Source organism: Mya arenaria, chromosome 3, assembly GCF_026914265.1.
Source record: "Mya arenaria isolate MELC-2E11 chromosome 3, ASM2691426v1".
In the NCBI taxonomy this organism is placed as follows: domain Eukaryota; kingdom Metazoa; phylum Mollusca; class Bivalvia; order Myida; family Myidae; genus Mya; species Mya arenaria.
Window position 1 is genome coordinate 73,102,472 of NC_069124.1, and position 18,078 is coordinate 73,120,549.

Genomic DNA, 18,078 nt, shown 5'->3' on the forward strand with positions numbered 1-18,078 from the left:
AATTTATTGAGAATCATGCTATGTAAGTACTCTAGTGATGCAAAAGGGGTACCATGATAGCATTGACTTGTTCAAGTTGACAAGTATTCATCTTAATACCTAAGCAAGGATACACTAGATGTTCTTTAAACTTGGTGAAAAAGTTTTATTAGTCTATTTTTTGCTTAAAATGGTTCGTACGGAATCCTCATACCCCTTCATTGTATGCCCCCGTAGAGTGGCATAAAGTTATTGTATGTTCATCCGTTGCCACTGTTTTTGATTAATAACTTGAGAACGCTAAGGCAAAGGGAGCTCAAACGTGGAAGGCAGGTTGGTCATGGCGATTGGTTTTGAAACAAGGGCGTGTAAAGGTCAAGGTCGTGGTAACTTTGAGCTGAAAATCCGTTTCCGGTCAATAACTGAAGAAAGCTTGGTCCCAGGGACCTCAAACTCGGTTGTCGGGCTGGTCATGCAGTAAATGAACCCTATTGATTTTGAGTTCAGTTGTATATGTGACATTGGGCTTCAATAGTTTCCGATCAATAATTGAAGAATGCTCAGCCCAAGGGACCTTAAGTTTGGTATGGAGGTTCATCATGATCAGCAGATTACAATTTTGAGGTCAGTGGATCAAAGATTAAGGTCAATATCTGATGACCTAGGCTCCTCGTACATGGTAGGCAGTTTGAACAGTACCAGCATACGACCCCTGTTGGGAATGGACATCAAGTTTTCAATACAGTATGATAAAGCCACATCGCTTAAAAGTTAAATAGCGCTAGTTCTTTTTGTTTATTCATTTTCTTAAATATAAAAGTTTAACTTTTCATACCATTTTTTTTCTATTCATTGTTTTCATTAAAATAGTAAATCCTGGGAAAAATATCTCTAACATGACGTAAGGTAACTACATGTTCCCAAATTACCAACAATCGCATTATAATGTACAACAAGCACGAGTTGACGTCCACTCCATTTTACATTGACTTACCATCTTCGTATTCAAACATTGCCTCTTTAAGAAAGTTAGCGATCAATACTTCTAAACTGAATGTTTTTTTTGTCATTCGTTTCCTGGAAGTCTGCACAATGTTCAATGAATGATTTCTTTAAATAAGGTATATTTCATCATAATACATCGATCAAAATAGATGATCAGAATTATTCTTTAATTGCTCTATTTTCCAAAGAAAACACTCTAAAAATCCTTTATTTGGCTGAATTGCAACCGCTTATTAAACCTTTAATTACATTGTGACCTGCTTGAAGACCTGGTGCCCGTTTCAATAAAGAACCTTAATCGTAACTTTAATAATCTTAAAACCGTATAAACCCAATAAAAATGGCAACAAAATGTTGTAGTTTTTTTATTTCCTCAACTTTGAAATCATTTAATTTTGACTAAATTTCAATTTTCACAATAAACTGCGGAATAATGAAATAATTCCAGTCTATGACTGAAATCGATCTTTTTTGAACTGGGCCCCAAAGTATTGTCAACAAGAAGATCAGTACAATAATCATGTTTGAAGAAATTTGCAATTTATTTGAGAATCTTTTTGAGTCTTCTTTCATTTTCATTGTCATTGTTTTTAATCAATTATACTCAATTATCATAAGGCAAAATTGGATTCTTATGCAAATATGAAGTTAAAAAAAAAGAATGGCTATTAAAGTTTAATAATAACATGAACTATCATTGTCACGTCTCAATGTGTATAATGATCAGTGCAATTTTGTCAATTACGCAGTTAAACCAATGATTGTAAATTTAATGGATGACAACCTTTTATTTCCTTGAATTGATATTGATCCTGTACATGATTTTAATTATTATGAGTTGCTTGTAGAGTATACTTGTAGATGGATTGAATTAATTGTAACACTGGTTATTATCTTTTTTCGTTGCCCTTTTCCGATAATTAAGTTACTCCAAATAGTCTTTACTTGGGATTCAATACAATTCAACACTAAGTCTAATACATATATCATTACAAATCAAGATCAGTTAATAATTGTTGGTAAAATAAGCCCATCCAAAAGGCCTACACTCAGGGGTGAAAAAAGTCCTCTCAAATGGCTTCACTGTGGGGTGAAATAAGTCCCTCTCGAAGGGCCGCACTGTTGGATGAAATGAGGCCCTTCTAAGGTCTATGGTGTGCACATATCCCAAAGCATGACCCATTTATATTGTGCTTCCAATGGATTTTTCGACTTACATGTACAATGGATGCACTATTTGCAGTTCGTTTATCCCGGGGTGACCACTCACACGGTGTTGTACAGATCATGGAGGATAACTGGTCTGTGCTGTGTGGGGAGGGTTTCACTGACAAGGAGGCCAAGATGGTCTGTAAACAGCTTGGCTTTCAGGTAATGTACAGCTTAAGTGCCAATTTTAACTTTGCCCATGTTTAAAAGAGAACAGCTGACATCCTGCCATAGCCTAAGTTGTTTCTTTGATGACGTTGGTAATCTTAAACTTTTATGTAAGCCATATCTTGGAAAACATTCAAGATAATACAGAATAGTTCAAATGTTCACAATGTTACATGTGTGTAGCATGTCTTCCCATTCATTATTTATATGAAAAGCTACAGAAACAAGCTCAGTAGCCAAAAGTTAAAACATAAACCACGTTTAATGTCACAGGGTAAAAGCCAAAGACATAGAACACAAAAACAAGACAAAAATCACACACAAGAAACACGGAACAACAGCACAAAACTCCACAACACAGTGGGGATATATTTTATCAAAACTAGGTGTGTTTATCAATGAGTGTTGGGTCCTGCCTTGGAACGGACAGTAAAATACATTTACTGGGAGTATAACTCATTTTGACTTATAACTGTTGAGGATGAGCAATGACACACTAACACTTCCGTCTTGACTTCATTTCTCCTCAATCAACATTGCAGAATGGGACGGCTCTAGCTATGGGATCATTTGGCACGTTCTATGGGAGGTATGTACGACCAAATGTGTCTTGTGTGGGAGATGAGGATTCAATCATAGGTTGCCCATACGATAAATTTCGCGCCTGTCAGAAGGACTCCTTCCTCGGGTATGCTGTTGTATCCTGCTTCAATGGACAGCCAAGTAAAGGTAAAAATTCGAGTCCAAAGGTTAAGTATATTTGCTCTTTATGTCATATAGTCTTTTCGCTGAAACATATTTATTTCAAATCCAATGCAAGTTTCATAATTAAGACACACAATCATGTGATTGAAAGCTAAAAGTAAGATAACGCTTTACAAAGGTCTTCACCTTAAAGTAGTTTTGTATGTTTTGCTGATGATCAATTGTGTATGAAGTGATGTCAAATACATATTATACACTATGACTAATATATTATTGATTAGACTTAAATGAACACTGTAATATAGTCATATTTAAATCATAATCATGTCCCTTAACCAAACGTTATCTCAGAAAAAAGTATGTTAAAGTACATTGTTCCTAATTTTGCCTTTTCACAGAACAAACATTACGTCTGGAGGGTGGTGGTATTGATAACCAGACAGGCCGAGTCACCATCAAGCAGTTCGGAATCTGGGGCCGCGTCTGTCCTAACTCCTGGGATGACAATGACGCCCAAGTTGTCTGCAAGAGTCTTGGATACCTTGGCGGGGTCGCTTACAAGTACACTTCTTCAGGTAGTGTTTGTTAGATTACAAACAATCTCAGTTCCTAGTCCAGACACAGACTCAGAAAGCACTTTTATTAAGTTACAAAACCATATTTTATTCATTATACAAACATAAATGTGTATAATTCTACAATTTTGAATAGGAAGAAAATCCGCACAATTCATTAAAAATCAACTATAAAGAAAATTACAATGAAATGAAGATTTGCAGTTTTGTCTCTCGAATCTGAACTCAGACTTGAGACTATTTGTAATCATGGCCCCTTCGCTCATACTCACTTCCGGTTTGAGTCTGAATTTGAGAGTCAATGTTTATATGAGAAACTACAGAAACAAGCTCAGTAGCGGACAGTTTAAACATAAACCCCATTAATCAATGTACGTCATACAACATTGCAGCTGCATGATCATGATATTAAAGGATGCATAGCAATACATTTTTGATGTATTTTTTAAGAATCCCTTGATGACTTACTTCATTACTTGTCATTGGTAAAAAAACAAACAAACATATGATATTTCATTGTAAATAGTAACAATGGATTAAAAAAAAAGTAACAGAGCAAGAGTATGATGGTCTGTATATGTAACTACATTCATTAGCTTTTAAAAGTTTCAAACATTATAAAAATCAGTATATGTAAGAATAGCATCTTTCAAGTAAGGTTTTTTATGATGTTAATTGTTTTTATAGTAAAATTGTGCAAAGAATGACAATGATATTCTGTAGTTATTCATGTGCACACAAGTTTTTATAAAGTTTGTACACAAAATAAAACAAAATTAATGACGCAAGCCTGCAATAGGTGCAAAGCTTGTCTATTTCAAAAACACCATGTAAATGTAGTAGATATGTTTAACTATAATTACATTCAATATAAAAGATGTAAAATTAATCTATGCAGCTGAATGCCGTAGATAATTTATTTTCTCAATGTTTTCTGGATGCCAACCACAAATATTTATGATTTATTATTTTAATAGAACATTTTAAAAAAGACAAATGGAGTCACGTGTATAACTTTTATAACTAATAATAATAATAATAATAATAATAATAATAATGTATATTCAAGGTTACGGGCCATACACACTTGGCAAAGTTGATTGCCTTGGTAATGAGAAAAACCTGTTTGAGTGCCCAGTGAACCCAGGGCTTTGTGACGCTCAGTTCTCTTCCGGGGACGCGGGCGTTCTCTGCTACACAATCAGGAGTATGTGGGATATATTCTATGAACTAAATTAAATTAAAAGTTTAGCTGTTTATTAAATTTCTTGAACTTGTATTCTATTATTTAATATTGATTTTGTAGTTTTCACTGTTCTTTGCAAATTATATTACTACTTAATGTTTCTTTGATAATGTTGCTCATCAAATCTGTGAAATGCTTGATTTTAGTTTTATGTTTGAAGACTGAAGCTGAAATTAAAGGAGCTTCACACTATACAGTAGTGCTAATGGTAAATAAAAAATAAAACCCTAAAAAAATTATGCTCATTCCAGAGCCTGCCCTGCGGTTGGTTGGTTCGGCTAACACGGGTCACTTAGAGATTATACTGGACAGCTTCACCGGTACCATCTGTGACTTTGGTTGGTCTCGCTACGACGCTAGTGTTGCATGTAAACAGCTTGGCTTCCAGGATGGTGAACCCAGGAGGTAAGAAATAGGGAACATATTTCTGAAGCCAGGGGTTAGAAACAGGAGAATATATTTCTGAAGCTAGAAGGTAGAAACAGGTGAACATGTTTCTGAAGTCAGGATGTAAGTAATGGGGAACATATCTCTAAAGCCAAGAGGCAGAAACGGGGGGAAACAGTTCTTTACCCAGGAGGTAAGAACAGGGGAACACAATCTTAAACTCTGGAGGTAGGAGCAGGGGGGGGGGGGGGACAGTTCCAAAGTCAGGAGGTAGGAACAGGGAAACACAGTTCTAAAGTCAGGAAGTAGGTACAGGGAAACATATATCTGAAACCAAGGGGGTAGAAACAGGAGAACACAAGTCTGAAGCCAGGAGGTAGGAACAGGGGAACACAGTTCTGAAGTCAGGAGGTAGAAACAGGGGAACATAAGTCTAAAGCCAGGAGGTAGGAACAAGGGAACACAGTTCTAAAGCCTGGAGGTAGAAATAGGGGAACATATAGTTCTGAAGACAGGATATAGAAACAGGGAAACACAGTTCTAAGTTGAGGAAGTAGGTACAGGGGAACATATGTCTAAATACAGGAGGTACTAACAGGGGAGCACAGCAGTTCTAACGTCAGGAGGTCGAAACAGGGAAACACAGTTCTTGAGCCTAGAGGTAGGAATAGGGGAACACAATTCTAAAGTCAGAAGAGCGAAAAAGGGAACAAATATCTGAATCCCGGAGGTAGTTTCAGGAAATCATAATTCTGAAACCAGCAGGTAGGTACAGGGGAACTAATTTCTGCACAAAGAGGAACAAACAGGAAATATGGTTATTTATTTCTGTAGGAAATGTGGAAATATTTCTGAACTGAACCAGTAAGAATAGGAAACATCTGGAACCAGGAGGCAGGAAAAGGGTAGCATATTTCTGAAGCCAGGAGGTAGGAACAGGGTAATACAGTTTTGAAGTCAGGAGGTAGGTACAGGGAAACCCAGTTCTGAAGCTAGGAGGTAGAAACAGGGGAACACAGTTCTGAAACCAGAACGTAGGTACAGGGGAACCTATTTCTGAAGCAATGAGGTTGGAACAGTGAACATATTTCTGAAGCAAGGTGGTAGGAGCAGAGAGAAAATATTTCTGAGGCCAGGAGGTAGGAACAGGGGGACCCATTTCCTAAGCAATGAGCTAGATACTGGGGAACATATAACTGAAACAAGGTGGTAGGAACAGATGAAAATATTTCTGAAGCCAGGAGGTAGAAACGGGGAAAATGTTTATGAACCTAATGTTTTGTTTAAGAAATGTTCAGATTGCATTGTTTATCAGCAGATCATTAATATTTTCAAATTTTAAATCTAAGAATCTATCATGACCATTTATAGCTTCTTGTGACTCCAAGTTAACTAACTTTAAGCCTTTTTATATCTTTAACTTGTTCTTATGAAGAATTTTTGATTTAAAATACATAACTTATACATGCGGTACTAACTACAGCCACTTCCCATCTAATGGAGCAACAGTGGTGATGTCGTCTATGGGTTGTTATGGAGGAGAGAGCTCTATATTCATGTGTCGAAACCCTGGATGGCAGAAAAATATTGATGAGCGTTGTTTCGAGGCAAATAGGAATGCTGGAGTATTCTGTTATAATAATGGTAAGATGAAATGCATGACAGTCAGTACTACAACAGTGTATTGACACATATTGATATCAACAAATTTGAAGTTTTAATTGATACCGTTAGGCAGTGATGCATTGTTGCTAACCATAACTTGATGACAGTCATTCATCTGATTTTAAACCAGTTTATCGAAGAAAAATCCCGGCTATTGAATAGTTGTTTGGCAGATGGATGGTTTAACATAAAACAGGTGTTTTCTGCTTATTCACTTTAGTAAAATGTTATGGATAATGGGATAAAGGGTACTGTAACTTAAAAAAGATAAATGGTCCGCGCGAAATAACTTTAGTCATAATTGATGATAGTGATGAACTTTATTATGTAGTAACCTTATTGGAAGGCACACTCGGGATTGCTTTTGGAGTCAGTAGAGTCAAGGTCAAGAATACTGCTACTGAAAATAGAAAAAAAAGTTTCTTGCAAATAACTTTAGTTAAAAGCTAATGAATGGAAAATTGTGGACTCGGGAAACTCATCAAATGTTCACGTATAAATCCACAAAACTAAGTCAGTCTCATACATACATGTATGTAGGTATTTAGAAAGTGTTATATTGAATAATTTTTAGTTTTGTTTAATTCAAGTAAAACTTAAGATATAAAGGTCATATGAGCATACCTGTGAACGGGGCAAGTCATTATTGCATATTGTTTAAGAAATTGTCCAAAGTTCATTAGGCAACTATATTACAAAAGTGCAATTTGTTAAATATATTATTGAAACGTTCAGAGACAATTTCATCATTGCAATACCATCCATTTTTGAAAACTTCAGAACAAATACTTTGAAAGCAAAGCTACTGTGATTTCTCAAACTGAATAATCGCAATGCAAAATTTTGACTCAGGTTTGTGGTTACGTAACAACAGACCAGTGAATGCTTCTGTCTTAATATCGGAGAAGAACAAACTGATAATCTAACGCATTGAGCATCTTTGACACGGATATTATATCGTAAATTGTTACTAAGATACGAGACACAAAACAAAAGTAAATTATAAAATAATCCAATTTCAATACGAGACTTTCAACTCACTGAAATTCCCTTGTTTATTAGTTGAGCACAGGTTATGTCACAAAATAAATGGATAGGAGGCTTTACCATATTATGATGAGCACTGTAATTCATTACAGATATGTTGGGATACACCAGAATTGCTTAAATTCAAAATGTATTTTTATTTATGTTATTTTTTTATTTGTTATTCAGCCAATTTTACTATTCTTGAAATTATTGTCTATGTTATTGTTTACTTTTTGCAAATCAATGAACGTCATAAAACTTTGCATTCTGTTCAACAATTGACCATACATATTTTGAATTGTCCAAGAATTATATGGACTTACCTCATAAATACCTTGGGATTACTTTTGTGGTCAGTAAGGTCAAGGTCGATGTTAATGGACTAGGAAATTGATTTCTGATCAATAGGTTAAGTACGGATGTATAGCGAATAACTTGCTGTGTAGGAAGCTTATATAAAGAAAGATGTACATTGTGATTGCATTTTGGGTTAGTCGGTTCACGGTCAGGTTCCTGTAATTTAAAATACAGACATGTTTTCTGCTTATTAACTTTAGTAAAAACTTATGGATATCTATGAAAGGCATATTTTTTTGCCATATGAAGCATGCTTCAATAAGTGTTTCGTTTTCAAGACTAAAAGATGTGTTTATGCTGTTTCGCTAGATTGTGACATAGCTCTTACCTATATAGGGTTGTATTCTGTCATAAATGAACATTTATGTGGTGAAACAGGCTGGGTTATTTGAATGAAAATGATAAAATATCACTACAAATGAAATTATCGCACAATATAATTCACATTGACCTTGCTGTAACATGCGGTGCTTGCTGCAACACAAGTGAAACATACGAGGGCAACTTTCAAAGCAATTTCAGGAATAACAAATGGTCTTGTATATTTAAACAAATGCTATTGATATTCCCTATATAAACATGAATAAACAAGAAAAAAATATTGTTCTATTTTATTTGTTTTGTTCTTTTAATTGTGTCATATAAAGGACATTTAATTAAATGCAAAATATTAAAAAGATCAGCCGAAAAAAAAAAAAAATTAAGATAGATATGTGTTAATGATAAATATACACCAAGCTACAAGGCAAGTTTACCAGAAAGGCAGAGAAGTGAGGTCAATATGCTTTACTTTATCCCTGTTGACATTTGCCCAAATGTAGTATCAAATATTAGGTCTTACTTTTTGAGGTTGGTAGAAACATAAGTTGAAGGTCACGGCTTGGATTTATATATCTAAGAAACAAATTTGCCCTACTCAAAATAACACAAATGAAAAGACTCGTTGTGTCACATTGCGGCGTTTTTTGTCTTGTAAATATTAAGGCCAACTGATTAACATTTATTGCTTTTGAGTTATTGACACAATCATAAGATGTATAAAATAAAAACACATGGTTACGTTCAACATACATAAACTTTCTTACCTAATTGTTCCAGTGCGTATCTCGGGAGGCCAAACCAATGACAACACTACAGCAGGCAAGGTTGAAATGTTTTACCATGGCAACTGGGTAACAATGTGTGCGAACGATTTTGATGATCGTGACGCCAAGGTTGTATGTAAGGAACTTGGCTTCCCGAACAGCAAGGCTCTAGTGCCAGGTGAGTAAGCTGAGGTGTAGTCCTTAAAAATATTGTTTAAAACATATTAAGTATTTTAAAATTGCTGTCAACAAGCTGGGATGGCGTCATAAATAGATTTCTAGCAATGCCAGTAACCCCGGAAATGTAAATCATTGTTGAAACCTGCTGTAAGTTTTATATTGCCTGACCTTTTTGAGCGATTAAATGGCAGTTATTTGACATAATGAAGTCAAAGTAATAGTTTTTTCAGTTATTTAGTATTTTGTAGAATCATTCAAGACTGTCAGAAAACCTTTGCTTGTTGACAATGTTGACAGTTATTACTGCTCTTAAAGATACATATTTAATTTTTTCATCACAAAAATGGTTTATTAAGGTGAATTGAGAAATTAATGTTTCTGTGAGAAAATACTTAAAGGGCAATTAATTATGTGTTATGTACGGTTAAGTATGTTACAATGACTAACGTATATTGTAAAACGTCTTGGTATCTATTTTCAACAACGTTGTTAAAACGACATATTTGGCTAATCAGAATCGTCTAAAACCAGCATAGACATGAATAAAGAACGGCTGATTTAAGATATGATCGATTTTAAATATTCGGCTCTGATTGGTCAATATGTCATTTTACTGGGATATGTTCGTAATTTACATGAGTAACTGAATTGTTTAAATAAAATACGTAACTCGCAATAACTAAATAAAAAGAAAACATGTGTTACCTCTATGTGACTATAGTTTCGTATATAACTATAAAATGAATCCTATAGTTATGGAAAGAGTACACTATTTATTTTTTAATTAATGTAATATGCAACTTGCTTAAACAAATGTGGCTAAATCATGTTTTTGAAAACTTTTTTTAGGGCCTTAAAAGGGGAATTCTTCTCTGTCTTTTCACCGTTTTTGCAAAACTTTACAATAGCTTCGTTCTGTTCACCAAAAAAACAAATGTACACATATCAATGGCTAGTTACCCCCTCCTTGTCCCCAGTATGTTTACCTTTCCTGTCACTGGTATTTTGCATGTCTATCGCTGGCAAAACCCTCCATGTCGTGGTATGTTTGCTTGTCTATGGCTTGCTAAACCCTCCCTGTACCTGGTATGTTTGTATGTCTACGGCTTGCGAAACCCTTCCTGTCCTGGTATGTATGTATGTCTATTGGTAGCGATGACCGCCCTATCCCTGGTATGGTTGTTTGTCTACAGGTAGCTACACTCTCCACGTCCCTGGTATGTTTGTATTTACAACGCTTACTACGCCCCCTGTTCCTGGAATAGTTGTATGTCTATGGCTGGCTAGCCGCGCCCCTATTCCTAGTATATTCGTATGTCTTTTTCTAACTTCTCCCTCCCTGTCCTTGGTAGGTTTGTATTTATTTGGCAAATTAAACCCTCCCTGTTCCTGATATATGTGTATGACTATTGCTAGCTACACCCTTCCAGTCTCTGGTATGTTTGTATGTGTATGGCTAGCTAGACCTTTCCTATTCTTGGTATGTTTGTTTGTCTACGGTCAGCTTCACTGTCCGCATCCCTGGTATGTTTGTTTGTCTATGGTTAGCTACACCCTTCATACTCTTGGTATGTTTGTTTGTCTACGGTTAGCTACACTGTCCCTCTCTCTGGTATGTTTGTTAATCAGCGGCTAATGTTTGTCTATGCCTAGCTACACCCTACCTGTTCTTGGTATGTTTGTATTAATGTAGCTATCTACACTCTCCCTTTCCCTGGTGAGTTTGTATGTCCATGGATGGCTACACCCTCCCTGTCTCTTAGGTTTGTATGTCTATGGCTGCTACACCATCATGTCCCTGGTTTGTCTACGGTTAGCTACACTGTCCCTCTCCCTGGTATGTTTGTTTGTCTACGGCTAGCTACACTGTCCCTCTCCCTGGTATGTTTGTTTGTCTATGGTTAGCTACACTGTCCCTCTCCCTTGTATATTTGTTTGTCTACGGCTAGCTACACTTTCCCTCTCCCTGGTATGTTTGTTTGTCTATGGCTGGTTAAACTCTCCATATCCCTGGTATATTTTTATGAATATGGCTAGCTACAACCTCCCTATCCCTGGTATGTGTGTATGTTTTTTGCTAGCTACATTCTTCCTGTCCCTAGTATGTTTGTTTGCATATGGCTTGCTACATCCTCCCTATCTCTGGAATATTTGTTATTCATGACAAGCTGCACTCTCCCTGTCCCTGGTATATCTTATATATCTGTGGCTGGCTGAACACTCCCTATCACATGTGTTTTAGTGAAGATATTGCTTCCTTTAAATGTTGACGAAACATTTTTCTTGTCATCCAAAATAAATAATAAAAAAAACTGATCACTATGTGACATCTGCTATTCAGTGAGAGACATTTATATCTGTCTGTCTGTCAGATTTGCCTGAAATTCTGGTCAAATGTTACATTATATATAGCAAATAATGTATCACATTTTCCTTTATTCGAAGTCAAACTTTGCGGACTAAATTGTGAATATGTGTGAATATGTTTACCAAGAGGATATGGTTATTCAGTACATTATTAATTAGAGAAACTGTGAAATTATCAGTCTGTTACACTTTCGTGTCAATTGTTTTTCTGTTATAGATTTTAATTATTTTCATAACACTTGTGTCCAATGTTCATATCATTGCCACAACATTCACATTCTGCTCTATATCTCCAATTCTCAAATGTCGTGGTACAGAATCACAAAGGCAAGCATGGAGAGAGACATTTATTTGTGTGTCCAAAAAAAGGTCTAATTGACATTTGTTTATATTTCAGGAGCTTTTGGTAGGCGCTACTACTCGGACTATGTTGTGGGTTTTAATTGTACTGGCTCTGAGATAACCATCGTCAACTGCGGTTTTAACGAGACAGGGAAGTGTGATGACAAATCATCCAACTATGCTTCTGTGCTGTGTTCCAAGTTTGCAATTGATAACACGGGTATGTATTAGAATGTTTAAATGGAATGTTTAAATGTGGTATTTTATTTTTTTAAAGACAAATAAGACAGATAGACTGACATTGGTGTCACTTATTTAAGATGCTTTTCATAGCAAAAGAAATCAAGGAGTGATGTATGGTGCGTAGAATGTAATTTATCTTCTTTGTATTTTAATCAACAGTTGCACGTTGAATGTGTTTTTAATGTCCAAATATCAACCACTGAAAAAAAGGACAATAAATATACTTTTCACTTTCTGTCAGACATCCATGTGTTACCCTTTGACTCATTTCCTGCAACTGTTGTGGTTGAGAAGCACGGCATGAACGGGACAATCTGTGCCGAGGGCTGGGACAATAAGGACGCCGACGTCCTTTGTAAGCAGCTCGGATATGCAGGGGGAGGTGTTGCATTCGGACCGCAGTATTCTGGTAGGTTAGATTGTTATGCGTATGCAGTTTTGTGCTCTAAGTTAGGCTAAGAAAATAACATTGATAATGCTATCTATTTTTTCTTCACAAAGATGATTGTCTTTAAATTATGAAAATGTTTTAAATAACTTAAAAAATTGATTTATATATTATGAAACTACCCACTGTCACCATCATGTTGGCATTGTATCTTAAAAATTAAAATACAGGAAATAACGTAACAGCATATTGTGTAACAGGTTCCAGCACGCCAATATGGATGACGAATGTGGAGTGTAATGGCACAGAGGAGACAGTTCAGAAGTGTAACTTCCAGAAGACGCCCACTCCGGGATGCCTCTCCAACCACATGGCCGCCAGGATCTACTGCTACGAAGGACTTGGTGGGCTTCTTATTAGTATAATAAACGTGTATATTGAGTTGACCGGTTGTCAATCAGATAATAAAAGTGCATTAGTGGAAATACGGTCTGGGTGAATACGAACCTCTAATGCTTCAATGTCAATGATTGATTTCAATTACTTTTTAACAGATCTTGGAAGTGAACTTATTTGTAGAGCCGGTAATGTTTGGTGTTTGTTTAAAGCCTACCCTTGTATTACATGCAAATTTAACAATAAAGGTTCCCTTTTTTAACCGCAGCCCTCATCAAGTGTCAAGCCCTCACATCATATTATTGTCATCACATCATGTATCAGCCCTCGCATCATGTACATATCATCACATCATGTATCAGCCCTCGCATCATGGACATATCATCACATCATGTATCAGCCCTTACATCATGTACATATCATCACATCATGTATCAGCCCTCGCATCATGTACATATCATCACATCATGTATCAGCCCTCGCATCATGTACATATCATCACATCATGTATCAGCCCTCGCATCATGTACATATCATCACATCATGTATCAGCCCTCGCTTCATGTTTCTGCCCTCACATCATGTATCAGCCCTCACATCATATTATTGTCATCACATCATGTATCAGCCCTTACATCATGTACATATCATCACATCGTGTATCAGCCCTCGCATCATGTACATATCATCACATCATGTATCAGCCCTCGCATAATGTACATATCATCACATCATGTATCAGCCCTCGCATCATGAACATATCATCACATCATGTATTAGCCCTCGCATCATGTACATATCATCACATCATGCATCAGCCATCGCATCATATACATATCATCACATCATGTATCAGCCCTCGCATCTTGTACATATCATCACATCATGTATCAGTCCTCGCATCATGTACATATCATCACATCATGTATCAGCCCTCGCATCATGTACATATCATCACATCATGTATCAGCCCTCGCATCATGTACATATCATCACATCATGTATCAGCCCTCGCATCATGTTTCTGCCCTCACATCATGTATCAGCCCTCACATCATATTATTGTCATCACATCATGTATCAGCCCTCACATCATGTATCTATCATCACATCATGTATCAGCCCTCGCATCATGTACATATCATCACATCATGTATCAGCCCTCACATCATTTATTAGCCCTCACATCATGTACATATCATCACATCATGTATCAGCCCTCACATCATGTACATATCATTACATCATGTATCAGCCCTCACATCATTTATTAGCCCTCACATCATGTACATATCATCACATCATGTATCAGCCCTCACATCATGTACATATCATTACATCATGTTTCAGCCCTCGCATCATGTATCAGCCCTCACATCATATTATTGCCCTCACATCATGTATCAGCCCTCACATCATATTATTGTCATCACATCATGTATCAGCCCTCACATCATTTATTAGCCCTCAAATCATGTATCAGCCCTCACATCATGTACATATCATCACATTATGTATCAGCCCTCACATCATGTACATATCATTACATCATGTTTCAGCCCTCGCATCATGTATCAGCCCTCACATCATATTATTGCCCTCACATCATGTATCAGCCCTCACATCATATTATTGTCATCACATCATGTATCAGCCCTCACATCATGTACATATCATCACATCATGTAACCACCCTCACATCATATATTTGCCCTTACATCATGTATCAGCCCTCACATCATGTACATATCATCACATCATGTATCAGCCCTCACATCATGTACATATCATCACATCATGTATCAGCCCTCACATCATGTACATATCATCACATCATGTATCAGCCCTCACATCATGTACATATCATCACATCATGTATCAGCCCTCACATCATGTACATATCATTACATCATGTATCAGCCCTCACATCATGTATCAGCCCTCACATCATATTATTGTCATCACATCATGTACAGCCCTCACATCATGTATCTGCCCTCACATCATGTATCAGCCCTCACATCAGGTATCAGCCCTCACATCATGTATCAGCCCTCACATCATGTATCAGCCCTCACATCATGTATCATGTATCAGCCCTCACACCATGTATCAGCCCTCACACCATGTATCAGCCCTTACACCATGTATCAGCCCTCACATCATGTACATATCATTACATCATGTATCATACATTCATCATATATCAGTCAGCCCATACATTATGTTTCTGCCCTCACACCATATCTCTGTCTTTATATCATCATTCTGCTCTCATTATAGGTATCTGCCCTCACACCACATCTCTCTGTATATCATGTTTCTGCTCTCACATTAGGTATCTGCCCTCACACCATATCTCTGTATTTATATCATGTTTCTGCTCTCATATTAGGTATCTGCCCTCACAACATATCTCTGCCTTTATATCATCATTCTGCTCTCATATTAGGTATCTGCCCTCACATCATGTACTTGCCCTCACATCATGCATCTGCCCTCACATAATGCATCTGTCCTCACATCCCCCTCTTGTTAGGCTTTGCCGTGCGTCTTGTGAATGGCAGCTCTCTCTCTAATGGTCGTGTGGAAGTATCATACGGGGGCCAGTGGGGCACAATCTGCGACTCCTACTGGGCGGACAACGATGCTCGTGTCGTGTGTAGACAGTTGGGATTCATGGATGGCGTTGCTCAGCCAAACTCATACTACGGACCTGGAGCAGGTACTTTAATACATTCATCCTAAGTATAACGCTGAAAAGCGTTATCGTTATTGCGAAGAAATTTCTTTCTTTTTTTAATTCAGTGTGACTTTTAGTCTTTAAACAATTGTGTCTTTGTAAAATACTAGGGATGCAAACGAATGGCAAAACTGATATTCGAATATTCGGTAATTCTTTCGATCGAATATTCGAATATTCGAATACCAAAATGAACCTTTTAGAATTGCAGTAAACTATTATTAACTGTAGTAACTAAGTCGGAGCCCTGTTACCCTTCTTTGTCGTATCGTTTACACACGACGGACACTTGTTGTTCCACAAATTAGCCTCTGAATTTCCCCATTTTCAGAATATATCCCAAGAAAAAAGATACATCTTTTTAAATAAGTCGAATGATTTCAATTCCTGTATGTGCATATTTGTAAACAATGCAAAATAGGATCCGGGAATTACGTATTTCCCCGGTCACGTTAAATGACGATATGCGCCAGCATGTGACTTGCAGCCTCGATCTGGTATTATGTTTACGAAAAATATTTAAAGAAAACGACACCATGGCCAAACGTCGTTTTTAACTTACATATTGTACAACAATACAGGAAATATATCCTTAAACGTTAAACCATACAGTTACGTTTCAAGGCAAGAGCGTTTTATCGAAACATGGAAAACTGTTCAAAGCACAAAACTAGCACATGTCCTTCATATCATCAAGGCGATTTGAGCAATATCGCCAAGCTTGATAAGCAGTGAAAACAACGGACTGGTATAAAGGCCAATCTCTTAACCGATTAATTGGCATGGTCATTTAAATGTAGCAAAAATAATTAGAATGTGTTTAATGTCACTTGTCATAGCCAGTAAATGCAAAATTACGGGGACTGTTTATCGGGGGCTGTTTATAGTTCCCGACGATATATCCGATATGACGCGTATATAGTGTCATCTTGTTCACACCTCTGGCATTAAGGGCCAATCGTTGTAAAAACAAGACAGACGAAGAACACATTTGTAGGCAAAAAATGTATTAATTTACTAATTCAACAAAAGCATCGAATATTCGAATACCGATTTTGACATTCGAATACCAAATGTTCGATCGAATATTCGAATATTCGAATATTCGTTTGCATCCCTATAAAATACAGATTTTAAATTAGAAGATAATTTTTTCTTATTCGATAGTGATTGAAACTGCATACATTAAGATACAAGTAATACATTATCATTTTACTTTGCACATTTTGATTCAATATATTTAAATCAAAGGTCCATCGTGGCTTTACTATGTGCGATGTGACGGTGATGAGAAATCGATATGGTCGTGTACCAATAGTGGGTTTAACGTCAGCCATACCTCATGTAGAAATCACAAGTATGATGCCAGTGTATACTGTACAGACAGAGGTAAGTGGTATTTTTAGGGATTATGGCAAATTTTAGTTAGTTTTTATTTAATTAAGATTATTTGTAAAAGATATTAAGCTTTCATTGGTTGGTTGCCCCTGGCCAGCTGATGACCCCAATTGATTTTAAGGTCAGTAGGTCAACGATCAAGGTAATAACACCATAAAGCAACAGAGTAATGCAGCCTTTGAAATTTTAATACAGTGTACATGGTAATTAATTTGTCCCCGCAAAATCACTCCAAAACTGAAATTTCACAAGAACAATAACAAGAACAAGTACGAAAACTAGATGTAGAGTATCATCAGGATGTTCTGCTCAGGTCATTTTTCATAGAGTTATGGCTCTTTGATTTTTACATTATATAGTGCATATTGAGATTAATTTGTCCGCACCTTGGGATATTGTAGCCTTGATGTTGCTGTTGCAGTGGTCTGACCAAAGCTTTAACCATAACAGGGATGTGTTAAATGTTAAAGACATGTTAAAAGATTGACAATGCACTGCACAAATGTTCAACATGTATAAAAAAATTGTTTTGGTCATTAAAGTCAAAATGAGTTAAACATAACAATATTCAAATAAATACTTTTTTGTGCATTTATCTAGACCTTGTATCT

The 18,078-nt window shown here is 36.5% G+C and overlaps 1 protein-coding gene across 3 annotated transcripts in view; it reads left to right on the plus strand.

The window, feature by feature from the left end:
- Positions 1 to 18,078, plus strand: part of LOC128225627 (deleted in malignant brain tumors 1 protein-like) — an 84,282-nt gene that overhangs the window by 26,901 nt on the left and 39,303 nt on the right. For all 3 annotated transcript variants that reach the window (XM_052935519.1, XM_052935520.1, XM_052935521.1), the window contains exons 9-20: positions 2,228 to 2,355; positions 2,904 to 3,090; positions 3,465 to 3,641; positions 4,711 to 4,848; positions 5,139 to 5,292; positions 6,758 to 6,918; positions 9,424 to 9,588; positions 12,355 to 12,519; positions 12,784 to 12,951; positions 13,191 to 13,334; positions 15,866 to 16,051; positions 17,321 to 17,458. In XM_052935519.1, coding sequence (XP_052791479.1) covers positions 2,228 to 2,355; positions 2,904 to 3,090; positions 3,465 to 3,641; positions 4,711 to 4,848; positions 5,139 to 5,292; positions 6,758 to 6,918; positions 9,424 to 9,588; positions 12,355 to 12,519; positions 12,784 to 12,951; positions 13,191 to 13,334; positions 15,866 to 16,051; positions 17,321 to 17,458 — 1,911 coding nt within the window. The remainder of the gene's footprint in view (positions 1 to 2,227; positions 2,356 to 2,903; positions 3,091 to 3,464; positions 3,642 to 4,710; positions 4,849 to 5,138; positions 5,293 to 6,757; positions 6,919 to 9,423; positions 9,589 to 12,354; positions 12,520 to 12,783; positions 12,952 to 13,190; positions 13,335 to 15,865; positions 16,052 to 17,320; positions 17,459 to 18,078) is intronic.